At 40.8% G+C, this 18,587-nt stretch overlaps 1 protein-coding gene across 5 annotated transcripts in view; it reads right to left on the bottom strand.

Annotated features, from left to right (window-relative positions):
• The window catches only part of kto (mediator complex subunit kohtalo), a 34,718-nt gene that overhangs the window by 4,377 nt on the left and 11,754 nt on the right, over positions 1-18,587 (bottom strand). For 2 of the 5 annotated variants that reach the window (XM_073079632.1, XM_073079634.1), the window contains exons 22-43: positions 17,998-18,187; positions 16,631-16,722; positions 16,352-16,460; positions 15,836-16,059; positions 15,210-15,389; positions 14,251-14,391; positions 13,496-13,616; positions 13,162-13,203; positions 11,531-11,716; positions 11,059-11,146; positions 9,928-10,091; positions 9,223-9,346; positions 8,344-8,456; positions 6,517-6,658; positions 5,648-5,898; positions 4,330-4,537; positions 3,015-3,095; positions 2,575-2,714; positions 1,969-2,071; positions 1,547-1,645; positions 852-978; positions 159-271 (exon numbers count right to left, since the gene is read on the bottom strand). In XM_073079632.1, the coding sequence (XP_072935733.1) occupies positions 159-271; positions 852-978; positions 1,547-1,645; positions 1,969-2,071; positions 2,575-2,714; positions 3,015-3,095; positions 4,330-4,537; positions 5,648-5,898; positions 6,517-6,658; positions 8,344-8,456; positions 9,223-9,346; positions 9,928-10,091; positions 11,059-11,146; positions 11,531-11,716; positions 13,162-13,203; positions 13,496-13,616; positions 14,251-14,391; positions 15,210-15,389; positions 15,836-16,059; positions 16,352-16,460; positions 16,631-16,722; positions 17,998-18,187 (3,038 nt within the window). The remainder of the gene's footprint in view (positions 1-158; positions 272-851; positions 979-1,546; positions 1,646-1,968; positions 2,072-2,574; positions 2,715-3,014; positions 3,096-4,329; positions 4,538-5,647; positions 5,899-6,516; positions 6,659-8,343; positions 8,457-9,222; positions 9,347-9,927; positions 10,092-11,058; positions 11,147-11,530; positions 11,717-13,161; positions 13,204-13,495; positions 13,617-14,250; positions 14,392-15,209; positions 15,390-15,835; positions 16,060-16,351; positions 16,461-16,630; positions 16,723-17,997; positions 18,188-18,587) is intronic. The other 3 variants (XM_073079636.1, XM_073079637.1, XM_073079635.1) reach the window with 2 other exon arrangements.

The raw sequence follows: 18,587 nt of genomic DNA, 5'->3' as shown, positions 1-18,587 counted from the left end.
TTTGAAATATATAGATATCAGTGATATCAACCATAAATTAAGCAATTTAACTTTTTCTTAAAGAGCTATTTTCTCAAAAGCTAGTTTTTGTGGTTGGATATATTTTGCATAACTAAGTCCAATTGTCGTATGAATTTCGGTCCATCAAGCTACCTTACCTGCATTTGTGTCATCTGGTTGTAAGGCACACGTTGTCGCAGCATGTTGCTTAGCGCTTGTTTGGACTGTGTGTTCGATGGAGGCGCCACTCCGCGGGGACTTACGCCGGGACCTTCAAATATATTAATAGTATTACATAATTTGGTAATAGAAATTAAATATTTTTCATTTTAATAGAGACCTGCTTGTATGGTCACCGTATTGGCATGTTATTCAGGTTCAATTTTCGGTCATTAAAGTATTTAAAATAATAAATAAATTTAAATATTTAAAATATTTACGAATTTACGAGTACTTTTCCATATACTGAAGGCAGGAGCAACAGGGCAACTTGCAGCACAGGATTTAGGGCAGTATAATTTAGTTAATACCTAAAACCATCATCAACGCATCACCGTCTCATTGCCAAGCAAGGGTCTCCTCTCAGAATGAGAAGGATTAGGCCACAGTTAACCGCGCGGCCGTGTGGGTATTGGTAGACTTCACATACCTTTTAAGAACTTTTTAATATCTTTCAGAATCATAACGATGTTTCCCTTCACGACACAGGCTGGTCCGCCCTCTCCCCCTTAGTCCGCTAAAGTCTTGTAGGTATGTTTCTAAACCACTAGGCAAAGACAACTTTAAAAAAAACCTAAAATAATAATAATAACGAACAGTTAAAACAATACTAATAATGTAGTATATCGTACCTGGTGGCGTGTAGTACTGCTGGCCGGGCGGCGGGAACCACTGCTGCTGCTGGATGAACTGCGGCTGCTGCGCCGGCGCCGCCGCCAGCCCCGCGCCGCCGCCCGTCGGCGTCACCGCGCCGTTCGTCTGCACACAACACACACATTTTCATACTTTTAAGGCCTGGCCAAACAACGCGTATTTTAGTGCCGCGCTAGGCGTCAGCGCAATAACAAAATCCTGACGCCGCGCTCTAGCGCCGAGTTGTGTTGTACTGAGTCACTACTGAGCTGTCACACAGAGCGCGTACGCGTACGCTTGTCGCGACGCTCAACGTTCTTGTCGCCGGGCGTTGTATTTTTTTACAGATTTGCGTACAAGCGTCATTGTAAGGGAAACATATATATAGTCCGCGTCAAACTGCTAGTCCGTTCTGAATATAGAAATGAGTCGCGTCGCAACAGCAAATTGTATATATCAGCGGGACGAAGACAGCCCGGGACCCCCTGGCACCCTTCCGCTGCCCGCTCTCGCCCGCGGGTACATAGCTGCGTAAGTGCGCGCTTACGTTGCTACGGAGTATATGCTTGTAGTTGTGTTCGACCGCATTGTCTCGCTGACTGACACCTGCGCGCATTAAATTCAAAACGGACTTGAAGTTTGGCGCGGACTATACACGTGTAAGATACGAATTAAAGAAAACAGAAATACATACCGGTGTAGTTGGTTTCGGTTTCTTGACCTTGCTCATCTTGCACGGCATCTTGCGTCCCTTACCGGCTCCGGTCGGACTCGAGTCTAAACTGCCATTATCCTGTTGAAAAGTCAGTTTAAAATTTAATCTTTAAGAGGTCACTCAAATTTTACGTAAGCATCAAAGGCGGTTATAGTTTCTATGTCCAGCAGTGGGATAATACTGAGCTGATAATGAAATAAATAGAGGTATGTGAGTAGACTTTAAAACGTACAATTCAATATTTAAGGAAATGGGGATCAATAAATCAGGAAGTTGGGAGTTTTGCTTACTTTCAATTTTGATTTGTTTTATAAGGGAAGCGGAGCGGGGCGGCTAATTTTTAATTTTCTTAAATTCAGCGTATGCTGGCTTGTCAATTCTTAAGCAAGTAATACAATTACCTGCTTGCTGTCATTAGTTTCGAGATCCTCTGGCGGCAGCGGCAACGGGTCCAAATAGTAACTCAACGGCTTCACGAGGCTATGCGTATGGTACTTGAGTAACCTGTATTAAAATAAACAAACCGTTTATATAAAAAATGATAACCCTTTAAGATAAAAAATAACTTTAAGATTTATCCTTTAAGATAAATTACAGCAGAAGAAACACCATTAGAAGGTGGTAAGGTGGTGGTGAAGAACCCTTTGTGGTTCGACTCCGGCGGCACCACCGCCACACCTATTTCTGCCTTATAACATGCTGTTCTGGTTTGAAGGGTGTGGTAAAGGAGACATACTTTTCCGAAGCGTTCCAGCTTAGGCCTCAGGGGTAGCGACGCATCTATGGCCGTCTTCAGATAGGAATATCTACTCCTATCTGGGATTGATTACAGATGTCCATAGGCACCGGAAGCCACTTATCATTAGGTGCACTGCATGCTCGTCTACTACTCCTATATAATAAAAAAAATCAATACCACAGAAATAAGTAGGCGGTGCTGAAGTATTCTTACTACAAAAAAGCCCATTTTAAATATTATTCCATATTTTGTTACGTTTAATACGTACCTATGCGCGTTTTCGTACGTGAGCGTTTTCCGTTCAATCTTGGTAGCGGCGAACCACGCCCACGAGAGCGGCGCCGGGTTGCGACCGCCCTCTACTAGTTCCCAGCTCGATACACGTTGCTTGTCTGTTAGGCGTAAGCCCTAAAATACATTTTTACACATCAGGCATCATACGGATATAAAAAATGTTTCTCTCGAGCTGTTTTCAACGCTGGGTTGAAAAAAGTGAAGTACTCAACGAAAATTTCAATAAACAATAATTATTTATTATAGTACAGATTATTTTGTGTAGGAAACGGCGTACCTTCTGCTCTTTTTGACTTATTTCATAAAATATAATGTTAAAAGTGTATTTCATGTAATCTTTTGTCACTTGATTTACGATGCCAAATATGATTTAGATCACAAAGGTTAAAAAAGAACCTAAGTTGCCCTACTTACCTGTTTCTTATCACTGTCAAATCCTGTTATCTTGTTCCCTTTTTGATCCACCAGACATCCGAGTGGTTCGCACGCAATCACCTAAAACATAAGCAAATTACATAGCTTATAAAAATACATACAGAGATTACAATAGATATTTGCAATGGCTAACTACGGTGTATAAATTGTTGCAATAAAAAACATTGTTACGACTTTTCTATTTATTTCTAACTTTCATATTATAAGGAACTTGAGTGAAACGCCGTCAATTCGCATAACACTCTACTGAAACTTAAACAAGCCATACACAATACATACATCTTGCATGCATAATATTAATTCTTGAGCAAATAAATAGTAAAAAAATATTTTTTTATACAGATATCAGTAGCTTAATACAAAATAATAAAGAAATAACAACAATAAAGGTAAATGCATATGTAATAACCTATATTATATATAAAGAAGATAACATAAAGAGAACTGTACTACAATAAATAAAAAGAGATTTTCTATAACAAATTACCTGCTTTTTCTTCATGAGCTTCTATGAGTGGTGGTGTATGTCCCAGATAGAGGATTTCGATAGATGATACCCATCTTCTGGATTTAATTTCTTAGTCCCCTCTTACGATACCCACGGTAAGGAGAGAGCAGTGTTCTTGGATTAACACCACAGAGGATATCAAATTACAGAACCTAGAAGAAACTCGTTAATATACCTCAATAATCGTGTTTTTGGAGAACGACAGGAGCTGCCGCACGCTTTGCACTGACGGTCCGTGTCGATCGCTGATCTCCTTCTTCAGCTTCTTCATGAGACACTGATAGTGTTTGTAGTTGTTGTTACTCACAAACGCTGAGTGTACGCGCCTATTTACGAACGGGACAAGAAGTTGCTACAAAAGTTATCAGCTTACCTCAATGATCGTGTTCTTGTAGAGCGGAAGTATCTGCCGCACGCTCTGCACAGACGGTCCGTATCGATCGATCGATCTCATTCTTCAGCTTCTTCATAAGAATCTGGTAATGTTTGCGGTATTGTCGTCGTGGCATACACAGTTATATGTAATAACACAGTACCTATACAAAATATATCAGCATACCTCAATGATTGTGTTCTTAAATAGTGGCACCTGCTGTCGCACGCTCTGCACTAAAGGTTAATGTCGTTCGCCGATCTCCTTCTTCAGCTTCTTCATGAGATTCTGGTAGTGTTGTCATCACCGCCGTCCGCGAGCATGGAGCGCATGACACGTGTACACGTGTACGTACGTGGATACGTAACTACGTACTTACATGCCAGAATGCTATGCAAAAGTTATCATCATACCTCAATGATAGTGTTCTTAGATAATGGCAGCAGCTGTCGCACGCTCTGCACTGACGGTCCGTGTCGATCCCCGATCTCCTTCTTCAGCTTCTTCATGAGATTCTGGTAGTGTTTTCGGTTGTTGTCGTCACCGCCGTCCGCGAGCGTCGAGTGTATGAGCGTGGCAAGCATGTCGATCAATGTTGTGAACAGGTTGCTGCGACACAAACTAAAATAAATTTATTGTAACAACCGTCTCTCAGCCCAGACTACACAGCAAGTTTTGATGGCTGGTGTATGGAGCGTTGCGGGCGCGGGCATTGCGCATCGTAAGTATAAACATTGTTATATTAAAGTGTTAATTTGTGTATCTATACGCATATCGTAAAACTTTGTATTTTCTTTTTATAGGTTACAGTAACTGTGTTTAACGGCGTCGAAAAAGGAGAAGGATCAGAAACGATTTTTTTTGGTTATTAGTCAACCATTAAGACGTTATTAAACTTACGTTTTTTACACTTTGTTAATTTCCTAATGTATTCATTTTCATATACCCATTCTTAATTAGGAAAAAAGTAAGTGATTAACCATAAAATCATACATTACGTTATAACGCGTATAATTTTTTATATTTCAGAAATAAAGAAATATTTAATCCCAAAAAATATTAATTTAAAATTTCGGCACATATGTTACTTTAATCATGAAATATTTTTCAAACATTAAAAAACGAAAGATATAATTTTTTGACAGTACCAAAACTGTTACGTACAATCTTACGCACAATTTAATGTACACAGTGCCCGTTCCGAACGCTCCGTTCTAGCAAATAGCACACCGCACACCGTAATGAATGAAACAAACACATTTGTACGTGACATTAGACCGTAGAGTTTTAGTCAAAGCTCGCTGAATGAACGCGCTGAATGGTGAATGAGTTTACGACTTGCTGTGTAGTTTATTCCATAGTTGAAGCACAACACACTCCAGGCGATGATTTATAAACGACGTGTAATGGAGGTGAGTTTATTGCAAGTTTTAATAGATGAAAACCACTAAAACTCATCCAATGCCTAGTGAGAATGGTGTATGGTTGTCGAGAATAGAATTTACCTTACTACCTTATATTCCTTTTATTCAGGTTATAAACGAAGCTTAGTTAGAAACCTTATAGGTAGCTCGTCAATCCCCAAACATTAAATCATGATATTACAATTTTTGGTTTAATCATTTTTTAAATGCATATAAAGTATCTATTTCGATCTCCCTCGTCATCACATCCACGACAATACACCGCGAGCTCACTCGACCGAGTGACGTCATCACCCCCCCCACCTACCTATTATTGTATGCGTCGATCAGCTGGTGCGCGACGAGTTGCGTGAGCAGCAGCGCCCAGTCGGCGGTGAGCTGGTGCGAGCGGCGGATCGCGTCGAACATGCCGCCGGCGAGGCTGAAGCGCAGCTGGAGCGCCTCGGGAGCCGCCTCCTCCGCCCACGCGTCCGCGCCGCTGCACGCGCTGCGCTCGTGTTCGCGCGCGTGCGTCAGGTAGTGCTGGAGTTGCGTGTGCACGGAGGATAGCAGCGCCTCCTGGTGGGTTCAGTATTACTTATACTTTAGTAATGTCGTTGGTAATATTTTATCTATACAATTTTCGCCTACCAGAAATCTAAATTTGTTAATTGCTACATGATGTGTCTAAAGTGTGAATTTCGATTTTCGGTAGGCAAAAATTGAATAGACAGTTTGTTGATCAAGGACGTAAGATGTCACATGCGGCGGAACATTCACAATGCTGGTAATACCTAGGACGTTTCGGGTTTAAATTATTTTTTAAGGTGCAGCTTTTTCGTGTATATAGTAAGATGATTAGAATCTTAAAATGAGAATTATGAGACACACTACACACAGACAGAAATAAAATTTTAATTAAACGTACTCTCTAGGTGTAATCATACAAATTGCTATGGCGACGCGATTAAATTCTATATTGAGAGCGGACTAACAGTTTTACGCGGACTATACCTTCTGATCGTCTTGGTGCCTCAGACATCTGACCTAACGTCAAACACAGCCAAACTACCAATTCTCCATGACAAGGTTACCGTTTAGTCGTCTTGGTGCCACAGACACGCGAGTGGTGGAGTTGGTGACACGAACATCAACCACAACCAAACCACCAAAACTCCATAACAAACACAAGGTTACCTTCTGGTCGTCCTGGTGCCGTAGACACGTGAGCACGAGCGAGAGCAGCGGCTCGTTGGCGAGGCGCACGGCCGCCGCGCCGCCGCACGCGCAGCCGCCGCCGCTCACGCCGCGCTTGCCGCCGCCGCCGCCGCCCGCCGACCTGGACACAATGATCATTGATAGTAAACTAGCTTTTACAGTAGCATTATAGTAGCTTTCCGCGCGCGGCCAGAAATCCATGACAATATAATAGTTAATTGTATCAGGCGTTACTTTGCGGAAATCCATGCTATTAACCAACACCACGTGTTGGTGGTATTGTGGGAGGGAGGGTGGTACATACTGCATGGTTTAAAATATATACCATCATACGTGAACGTGGACACTTACAATATGGAGAGAGCTATGCTCGGTGTATCTTTGAGAGAAAAAATCCGCGACGATGAAATTCGCATGAGGACCAAAGTCACCGACATAGCTCTGAAGGCTAGCAAGTTGAAGTGGCAATGGGCTGGTCACATCTGTCGAAGAGCCGACAACCGCTGGAGTAGACGGCTCTTGGAGTGGAGACCGCGTCTAGGCAAACGTAGTGTGGGACGCCCTCCTGCAAGGTGGCGCGACGATCTGCGCTGGGCGGCGGGAGCTAGTTGGATGAGAAGAGCCGAAGACCGGGCTCAGTGGCGTACTTTGGGAGAGGCCTATGTCCAGCAGTGGACTAACGTGGGCTGAAGATACCATCATACATATTTGTAGCGAATTGTTGCGAAAGTAGTTTTAACCTTAACTTAATGACAATATAATAATTTGATACTATCATCCTTAAACTTAGAATAAAATATAAGTTTGCAATGCTAACGAGCATTTATAGTAAATTAACTTAAACAGCGGCTTCGCTCGCAGTTAGTAGTCGGTGATAGGTAATAAATAATTCGATACCATTGTCCTTAACCTCATCAGGATATAAGATCAGTTTCCAATGTTATACTTTATCGAGATGGAATGAAAATCATTGATGCTGCAAAGAAGCTTTTCTGAAATTAACAGAAATAATAAATAGTAAACACACAAATAAAGTTCGACATCGAATAATCGATTTTACTATCAATCAATGACATCGATTAATGAGAAGCACTTTAAAAGTTGTTTTATCTATACCTAGGGTACAGTGCTCTTTTCGGGTTAAAAGGTATCCTATATCTTTTTTCGAACCCTTGACAAAGTGTGTACAAATAAATATTTTATTTTATTTAGAAGTAAGGAGGAATTTGAAATACTCATTTCTTTCAAATAAAAATATTAAATTTACTAGAGATGCGCCGAATATTCGTTTGGTATTCGGTATTCGGCGTATTCGGCATCTTTTTTGCTATTTGTATTCGGCCGAATTATTCGGTTTTGGTGCCGAATATATTCGGTTCGAGTATTTATATTTTCTTGTGTACACAACACGGTAGAGGACTAAAACACAAAACTTCTTATGTAAGATTTATGTTATATTATAAGTCAAACTCAAATCTTATGAAAAATGTGTTGAATAAAGCTAATAAAATAATGCAATTACACTTTAAATCAACATTTATTTTGATACCTCAAGTCAACTTATTTATTATATAATCTATAGTTAGTATGGTCAACATTTATTTTAAACCTTAAATCAGTATTTATTTTTAAAACTCAAATCAACATTTTAAATTGTTAATGAACACATAATTGGCAAATTGAAAATAAAGAAATGGTAAACCGAAAAATTCGGCCGAATATTCGGTTCGGTAAAGGTGAAACCGAATATTATTCGGTATTCGGTTATTCGGTGAAACCACTATTCGGCGCATCTCTAAAATTTACCCTTTATAGCTGGGGCTCTGATGACTCTTGCAGTCTCTGTGGGAGCCGCCGCCGCCGCCACCTCCGCTCGAACAGTTTCCACTGCAACCCGCTCCCCAGCCATTTTCTAATATCTAGTAAATAAATTTATGTATTGTTTAGTCCTTTCTTCTTGTTCTGCTCATTCTAGTATCTAGTGCGAATACAGAAGTTTTACTTCTAGAAATGTCCCACAGTGAACTTGACTCTGTCATTTTTATGCAAACGCTTTCGACAGTTACAGCCCTGCACTAGAATTCCCTGTGTTCTCAGTGCCAAGAACACACAAAAACTCACACTCAGAAATGGTATCAAAATTCATAATTCAGATATCGATCGATCCCGGAACCCATTGTAACGGTAATAAATACAGTTCAAAAAACTAAAAAACACGCTTTTATGATAAAATCAACTAAAAAGTAGAAAATAATTTTCAATCTAGGAATCAATTAAGGAACAGTAAATTGTATAATTGTGAAAAAAGCGTGGGGTGCTCCACTTATAAATTTTCGAAAAGCACCCCACATTTTTTCCACAATTATACAATTTACTGTTGGTAATGGTACAAAATTATTAAAATCGTGTATTGTCATCGGTTTTTAATAATTCTTTAAAATTTTGAAAAAAAAATTGAATTAAACTTAACGTTCGAAGTGGATAAAAATCGGGCTCAAAGATTCCGTTACTGTTACGTACATACATACAAACGTACAACCCAAGCTAATAAAAGCGTGTTAAAAATGCCTCTCGCCTCCTCTCTTAACGCTCAGCGAAGTATAACTTTTTTAGAATGTTTGTACATTTTCACGTTCACCCTTGATGCTGAACAAGGCATAAATTCTAAATAATGTGAAGTGTAACCTGTCCGGCTTGCTTGAGCACGCGGCCCTGCACGGCGGCGGGCAGCTTGGCCACGAGCGGCGCCACCAGCCACACCGACTGCGACCACTTGCTGGTGCTCACCACGCCGCGCTCCGTGCCCGTCCTGTACAATATTTAGTTTTAGTAAATACACATACACACGCATACAAGGCATAGTCTTCAATAGAGATGATAAAGTACACATTTTGAAGTTAAAAAGTAGACTTCAATACACAAAATATTTTTGGAAAGTTGGCTTTTTTCGTTCATACCCAGTGCAAACAAAATGTGTGCAAGTGAGATAGCATGAGTTTTGTCGTCATTGATAATTCTAATCTAATCTTGAACGATTCGCTGTTTCTCCACCGCAGCGGTCCGGACCTGCTGACGGGTATCTTCCGATGCGGTTGAAGTTACTTTGTTTCAAAGAGTTCTATTGATCCTAAAACAAAAGTTCTGACGGATTTGTGAAGTCTATCAATGCGCACTAAGCCAACGCGGTGGACAATAGCCTAACCGATCCTGGGGATCCCCAAACACAGTTGCTAAAAAAATCAAATTAACTTTTTACACTTTCCGCCCCGGGCCTCCGACGACATTACTCCGCCACTGCTCAGGCTTCACCCGTGTCCAGCAGTGAGACAGTAATGTGTTGACGACTAAGTTCTACAGAAATCTCGAATAAATGTGGCATGTTATCCCCACCTGTCCTTGTCGGGCGGCGGCGGCGCCGGCTGCTGGAACACGTTGATGACGGCGCGCGCGACGGTGTCGAGCCACGCGCTCAGCTCCGCGGAGGGGTTCAGGAACTGCTGGAACATCAGCTGCAGGTCCAGCCACGACATGCGCAACGACCACTGCTCCAAATTCTATAACGTTACACGTATAAGCGTAGATAAGTATAGATATCTCACCGCGTTGTAATTGAAGGAAGCCATTAAATGGCTTAAACGGCTGACAATTCTGTCAGCCATTAAATGGCTGTCGTACTGTAATTTACGCGGAACAATGCCGACATGTGCAGTTAAGTGGTGCGAAATCGAAGAAAAAGTGCGGAGAAATATCGTTTCATTCGTAAATGATCTAAAAACTACATTCTTTTTAATATTTTTCAAACGCGAAAATATATGACAGTAACAATTTCAATTGTCAAATCTGGTTACATTTTCTTGTTAGGAGTGAGTAATCTTAACTAATCTATGCGTATAAAGTACATAGTACACTAAATGCCCGCAACGGTCGTGATACCCTCTGTAACGTTTCACCTAAGCCTTATGATCCTTGCGAACGATCGCGAAACGTCGTACATTACGTCACTGTTTGCGTATAATATTGGTAGGTTAGGGTGGATACATAGATTTCTGATGTGCTTTCTACCTATATCAGGCGACATATAGCCCGCGGCTCTTTGACGTTAGTGGAAAAAAGAAAGAGAATAAAATAAAATAGAATTAAATAGAATAATATAGAATTAAAGGTGGTAGAACCCTTTGTGGTTCGACTCCGGCGGCACCACCGCCACACCTATTTCTACCTAATAACAGCAGTGTTAAGCGCTGCTGTGTTCCGGTTTGAAGGGTGTGGTAAGGGAGACAGACTTTTCCGAGGCGTTCCAGCTTAGTCCTCAGGGGTAGCGGCGCATCTGTGGCCGACCTCAGGTAGGAATATCTAATCCTATCTGGGGTTGATTACAGATGTCCATGGGCGGCAGTAGCCACTTACCATCAGGTGGACTGCATGCTCGTACTGCTACTCTTATATTATAAAAAAAAAAAAAAAAAAGAATAGATTTGACACATGATAGTAAGTTATAGATATACATTATTTTGTTCTTACCTCTAACAACCGTGTTATCATTGTCTTTTGATCGAGATCGGGGTGCGTGTGACTCGCTGAATCTGGATAGCATATCATATGCAACAACCTAAGAAAACGGCGAAATTTTAGTGATTTTAAACATATTAAATTACAACATAAATATTAGAGGAATTACCTGTTAATTATAAAATGTAATTGTAAATGTAACCTGTTAATTGTAAAAGTGCTTTTCCCATATAATATTGTGCAAGAAATAAACCGCAAATATGATATATTAACGCCGATTATAAAAATATATTTTAATAAACTAGCATAAATTAATAATTAAAAAAAACGACGAATACAAAATAATTTTTATCTGAAATCGGTAGAAAAACAAGAACTCACTTTGAATTAAAGTGTGCACGGAACATAAATCAATCAAAATATACCATCTATTCATTTAGTTAATTATTAGAACTTGTCTATGTGCCTACATCAATTGACTTACCTTTGTGCTTGTCTCGGTGTTAGCATAGAATCTAACAGCATATCAGGATGGTACAGTTCATCGGGGTTTTGGAGACACTTCTGTAGGACCCATTCCTCCGAGCAGATCTCGGCTAGGACCCGCCGCGCCAGCGACGATAGGGACTGCGAGGAGTCCAACAGAGTGGACCCTACGCCGCCGCTACCCCTGAGAACAGTTTTTTTTATTAATTGGTACAAGTATTTTTTGTAATTTTGAGTTTTAGTTTCTTTTTTCTAACAGAATTTGTAATTAACATTTTTTCGTGAAGCAATTTTAGAGTAATAAATTATTGTTTTTGAAAATTCACATTTAGGCGCATTATGAAAAAAAATGGAGGATAATTTTATTATACACGTATTTACTGTCACGCGTCTATTATTATTTCAAAGCTTTCAAAAATGACACAAATATCATCTCGAAATATTTGTGTCACATTGTTTCTTATTATATCTCAGATATAAATTAGATCCTTTTCCAAAAAATAACAGAATTAACTTAATACATTGAGAGACAGTTAAAAATCGACTATTAATATACACACAGAAATGACTATACAAACAAACGTAAACACATCTCTAGCTCTATACATTTATAAACTTTCAAATATTCCACTTCACATTATATTTTACTGTTAGTACAATACAAAAGATGAGAGAAGAATGAACAACACTTTATTAACACATAAACAAACACCGACAGCACTGACAAACATATTTTATTATATACACAAGTATAGTTATTCACAAGTGACATAGGCCCATAGTGAAGACAGGGTGAGTATACGATATAGATTATAGTAAAATATTTGTGAATTTGTGAATAAATTGAAATGACGTTGCCACATCGACGAGGGGAGCCCACAGTTAGATTGCAGGGTGTGTTTATAGAGAAGCCGGTGTCTGCAACCGGTTCAATGGTGAAGGTACGCGACATTGCTTAAAATGAACAGGATCTGGGGTGCATCCTAAATCAAGAAAAATATTTTATTGGAAGTAGATTCTCTATACACTTTATAGAATTATTTTTGCATGTCAAGTGCCACCCCTCTTCGCAATATTTATCGTTCATAGAGTACAAGCGGCGAAAGGTACTCCATATTTTTTATTTGAAATAATAAATTCTATGTGGCTCATGGATTTTTATGATTGATGAGGAGAATTAATTCATACTCCCCACACTACTTAAGTTATTATTCTTAGATTACAAGTATTTCCTTGTTTAGAACTGTTATAGCACACGATCTGATATGCAGGTAATACAAGTGTTTGTAAGACCAAACCACATCTATGTCCTATATATAAATATCGGTCCTAAGTACCTATATTTTAATCCAAACAGCTCCTCTCTAAGATCGTCTGTATACTATGTCTAAGACTACAGCCTATTTTAGCTTTACTCCTATAATTTTCCATACAAAATGATATAAGTCGCACCGGTTGACAACACCATACATGAGCTTCACTACAAACGCACACATAGACAGGATAACAGGGTTTAGCAACAACATGGGGTCAAGCGAAGCGTGATCGTAGTGTGACACGGGTCCCGCGGTCTCTCCATGGGATAAACGTGAGTGTGCTGTTAACTCATAATTAAATAAACAAACAAACCTAGGAGTTCTATGGCCCGCACTCATCTCTGAGTCTACCATCCTAAGGATAAGAAAAACATTCGAACATTGTTATATATAAAAAATATATCTAATTTATGATAAAGGACTTAGAAATATTGATTCAAGTGACTCATTTTTTTTTTATATTACTCAAAATTTAAACAATAATTGATTTAAATACAATGAAAATGACAGTCAAATATAATATAAATACACATATAAAATTTATTATGGAATCTTAATATGCATAATATGCAAACAACCTACATTAAAATATGCAACTTAACATCAGCATGTATAAGTACATAGTAGATAAATGCATGTATACATACGTCATGAGATCGAGTTGTGCGTCACTGGGAACAGTGTCGCTTGTTCCCAGGATGTGTGATAGTTCACTTGACTTCTTCCCGCTTGGCTTGCCACCGTCCCGGGCTGTTGAGTCTCCGACCACTGTTAGTTTAGTTGTAAAGGTGAGATATACAGGGCGATCAAATAATCATAAATCATAAAGTGTTTTTTTTTTACTGTGTTATAAACCTTTTTAACACTGTAAGCGTATATTTAATTTAATTTATTTACACATCAAATGCACTCCTTAAAAAATCAAGAGTCAATCTATTAGGGTTTTAAGTGATAAGAGCTCTGTTACAGATAGACAGATATCGGAACTGAGTAATATAGTGGTCCTGTTTTTACCCATTGAACACGGAACCCTAATAACGATACCTTGTTACTGTAGTTTAAGTATCTATCTATTATGGTTTACGAGATGGAGCCTGTGACAGACTGACATGCATCGGAGATTTAATAATAGGGTCCCGTTTTAATCCTATTAGTAATCCTAATAAGCAATAAAAAAGACGCTGTCTGTACACACAGCCTCACACTAGGATACGCTGTGTCCTGGGTGCCAGGGACAAATACAAAGACGTATAAACAAACACCCAGACCCACAACAGATTAAATTCATAATTCAAATACCTGTCTAGCGTTGAATCGAACTCGAAACTCTTTGCGAGTGAGAGCGAGTATGATGACTGCGTCTATAAAAATTGTACTTATTGGTTTCGCAACAATTACTTACTGAGTATGGCCTTGAGCGTGGCGAGCACGGGCCCGACGCCGATGTTCTTGTGCGCGGCGGCCAGCAGGTGGCGGTCGCACGACAGCCGCACGCCCGCCGCCGCGCCGCCCGGCCCCGGCGACGTCGACACGCTGTACAGACCTGCACAACACACCATTAGTTTACGACACGCTCATAAAAAATGTCAAAAATTATATTTGTTTCTTACTCAAACACTATAGGGAATTAATGAGGCGACATGGTGTAATTTATATCAGATCAATGGCATGAAAAAGCAGTGATAGCCTAGTGGTTAAGAAACGCGGCCTCTCGATCGAGGGGTCAGAGGTTCAAATCCCAGGCATGCACCTCTGATTTTCAAATTTATGTGCGTATTATAAATTAATTATCACTTTCTTAAACGGTGAAGGAAAACATCGTGAGGAAACCTGCATACCTGAGAGATTTATAAAAAAAAAAAATCTTAAAGGTAATCTTTATTGAGATTTTGTAGTTTCGTTGCAGAGTGTGGACTACCAGGCTATCTGCGACGGCAGCGCCATGTGCTTCATGAAGTTTTTCAGTCTCAGGCTGTGATGTGCTGGGAGTTATGGTACATTATAATGAGTTGCGAAGTACTGACAATTTTATAGCTTCCACCAACGACGATCACACGTCGCCGTATCGAACGAAATCATCAAGCAAGCAGTTTTGCTGTGGTGTGTCAAGGTCTATAAGGACATCACCAGCGACGGCAGCTCCGCATGCCGCATGAGGTCCTTCGTCGAAACGCAGTGTAACACGCGGCTCTACATACCCGGCTGCGGCGTGTCCACGGTCTTGAAGAGCCGCAGCAGCAGGTGGCACGTGAGCCGCGCGCCCGCGTCCGGCGACGGCGCGTTGGCGGGGTTGCCGGACGTGCCGCCGCCGCACGCCTTCACCAGCGAGGCAGTGGCACTGTGACACGCGGCACTACATACCCGGCTGCGGGGTGTCCACGGTCTTGAAGAGCCGCAGCAGCAGGTGGCACGTGAGCCGCGCGCCCGCGTCCGGCGACGGCGCGTTGGCGGGGTTGCCGGACGTGCCGCCGCCGCACGCCTTCACCAGCGACGGCAGCGCCGCGTGACGCACGAAGTCCTCCAGCGAGAAGCAGTGGCGCGCTTTGGGACAGAAATAAATATTGGTTAAATCGCTATCGCCAATAAACCAATAAACGAATAATGTACTAATAAATACAAATGGAAACAAGTGACTGACGTTGACACAGAGAGCACTGCACCACACGGTAGTGTAGTGTGACATGCATTCTCTAACAAGTACCAAAGTCACCTGCGTGCCGATTCACTCCATCGCCAGTTCGCCGTACCACGCCGTCACTTCATCAGTACTCACCAACAAGCATACATGTGAACACAGCTAATTATGATATTTTATCGCTCACACTACGTTTTCATACCAACATGCTGATTCATCAACAACGATACACATGATCTAAGCTAGCGTCGCACCACGCTCTCATATTGTGGTGCGATGCGCTTACTAATAGGCAACAGCGAAACCAGCGCTACTCCGCGGCAGCCCGCACCGCCGTTGTCCCGGCACTCACCGACGAGGATGCACGTGAAGACCGCGAGCGCGTCGTGCGCGGCGGCGTCGTGCAGGTCGCGGTGGTGCAGCAGGTCGGGGTAGAGCGGCGGCGGCGCGGCGTCGCGCGGGCCCACCGGGTAGTGCTGCGCGCCGCACAGCGCCACCAGCGCGCCGAGCCACTCTGCCGCCAGCCCGCTGCACCACGCCGTCATCTCCGCGCACAGCACGCCCAGCTCGTTCACCCTACACATATAACACGTGTACATTACACTTAACACCCGCAACGCCCTTCACCGCGACAGCTAAAATCTCACTAACGTAAAAAGTCCGCGGGCGATGTACGCCAAAATAATAGGTGGCACGCACATATTGAAAATGTTATTTATTTCGTCGTCATTGTTATTGTTACAAATCTCCGCCGCATTTTGGTGATAGTCCATTCTGACTCTGTGATATGGGCGATTTAGATTTTTATTCAAAACTAAATTTATAATGATGTCTCCATATTGAAATCATCTATTTTTGTTACACGTACCTATCGTTATCTACTTCCCGGCACACCGCCAACATTGCAGAGCATACGAAACTGTATCTATTTGCTGGAGACTCAGCCACTTGACGTGCCCATGATATTTCAATTTTACCTGAAGAAAAAATTGTTCACGTATAATAATAGTCATGTATATTTTGAAGGGGACAATAGAGAACTTAAACTTATATAATATAATTATGTCAAAGGTTAGCATTAAAACAGTTTTATTTTAAATCCCAAAATATACTTTTCTGATTGTATCACAAAAGTGTGGCACTTTACCTTTTCTCGGACTAGTGAAAAATTCGCTTAGGAACTGTGGATTGTATATGTTGTTCGATGGTATAGGTTGCAGCGGTGAATAAAGCGCTTGTCTGAAATAAAGATAATAATGATTAAACATGGCACATTATAGCAGGTATATTGTCTGTTTAAATTGTTGCATATTTTTATAAAGTTCAATAAATTTTCAAGTTTATTGCTAAAGAAAATTAAATACAAAGTATCTGAGAGTTACGCTATTTATTAGTTTTTTTTAATTCCAATATTAACTGACAACATGAGACTGAGCCAGCTAGTGTTCGATTTAACTGATATCACATAAAAACTAAGTACTTGATCTTAGGGTAAGCATTCGCGAAGGTGTCGGCGTGCGGCGCGTGGCAGAAGTGCACGGCCGCCTTGTACAGGTCGTGCAACTGCGACGAGCCGCAGTCGCCGGGGCTCACACACACGGCACCCACCGCGGTATTGTATCGCTTTTGTTTTATTATTTGCACATTTTGCTTCGATTTTTGACTTAATGTCGCTTTGTTAATAGCTCAATACCCGTATCTTCTCTTCATGTATAAGACCGCACCCATATATTTATTTGATCAGCTAATTTTTTTTTTTTTTTTTATAATATAAGAGTAGCAGACGAGCATGCAGTCCACCTGATGGTAAGTGGCTACTGCCGCCCATGGACATCTGTAATTAACCCCAGATAGGATTAGATATTCCTACCTGAGGTCGGCCACAGATGCGCCGCTACCCCTGAGGACTAAGCTGGAACGCCTCGGAAAAGTCTGTCTCCCTTACCACACCCTTCAAACCGGAACACAGCAGCGCTTAACACTGCTGTTATTAGGTAGAAATAGGTGTGGCGGTGGTGCCGCCGGAGTCGAACCACAAAGGGTTCTACCACCTTTAAAATGTAGTATTGATTACTTCATCCGTTCATCGGGATATATATATATATATATTATATTATATATTATATTATATATGCACATTTATATATGAGTCTCTGTTGGCTAGCAACATTAATACTTTTTTATGTAATTGGGTAAGGTGGCAACACTCGCCCCTTCCGCCTACGACAAGCAAGCGAAATACACGTCTTTTTGTTACTCTCGAAGTTTTATTAATTGGCAGCAAGAAAAACCCCCAAAAAAAAAAAGGAAATACAGTCCACAATCTAACAGTCTCTTTATAATAATACTTTTAACGTCGAAATTCTCATGTCCAATGTAATTTTTATGTACAAAAATTACATCAGACTGAGCTAGTTTTGAGCCTTTGTACATACGATTTCTTTATATGTGTTTTTTTTTCTTTCTTCTTGTATCTATATTGTGTGTGCATAAATAATAAATAAATAAAATTACTTGATCTTGGGGTAAGCGTTCGCGAAGGTGTCGGCGTGTGGCGCGTGGCAGAGGTGCACGGCCGCCTTGTACAGGTCGTGCAGCTGCGCCAGCACGCAGCGCTCCGCCGAGCCGCAGTCGCCGGGGTTCACCACGCACTTCACCAGCCGGCACAGCTGCTCGAACACCGCCGACGTTTGCTCCACGCACACTGGATAGAGGTAAATTTATTTATATGTTATTTATGCAAATAAACAAGTCAAAAACGATAAGCGATTTCAAAATAACAGCATATTTTCAACGGAAAATATTAGGCATATTGTATCATACCATACCAAGTTCTTGTATCATACAAAGATATAAAAATTATGGGGTTAAGAAAAATTTTAGAAACTGCCCCTTTACGCTTTGTCATAAACAAAAAAATCCACATGCACAAATGAAAATATTATTATTTTTATAAAATACAATAAAATGACATTCACACAAATGTAGAGACGTTCGTCATAAAATTAATCGCCACAAAAAACAAACGTTTTCAAAGGATTTGTCATAAATTGAATACCTTCCAAATAACAAAACTACTACTACAAGTGGTTCTATTTTAGTCG

The sequence above is a fragment of the Epargyreus clarus genome, unplaced genomic scaffold (genome assembly GCF_041222505.1).
Source record: "Epargyreus clarus isolate Ecla_fem2 unplaced genomic scaffold, WU_Ecla_fem_2.2 ptg000014l, whole genome shotgun sequence".
Classification (NCBI taxonomy): domain Eukaryota; kingdom Metazoa; phylum Arthropoda; class Insecta; order Lepidoptera; family Hesperiidae; genus Epargyreus; species Epargyreus clarus.
The sequence above is the reverse complement of the archived record's forward strand: the minus strand, read 5'-3'. Positions and strand labels throughout refer to the sequence as shown.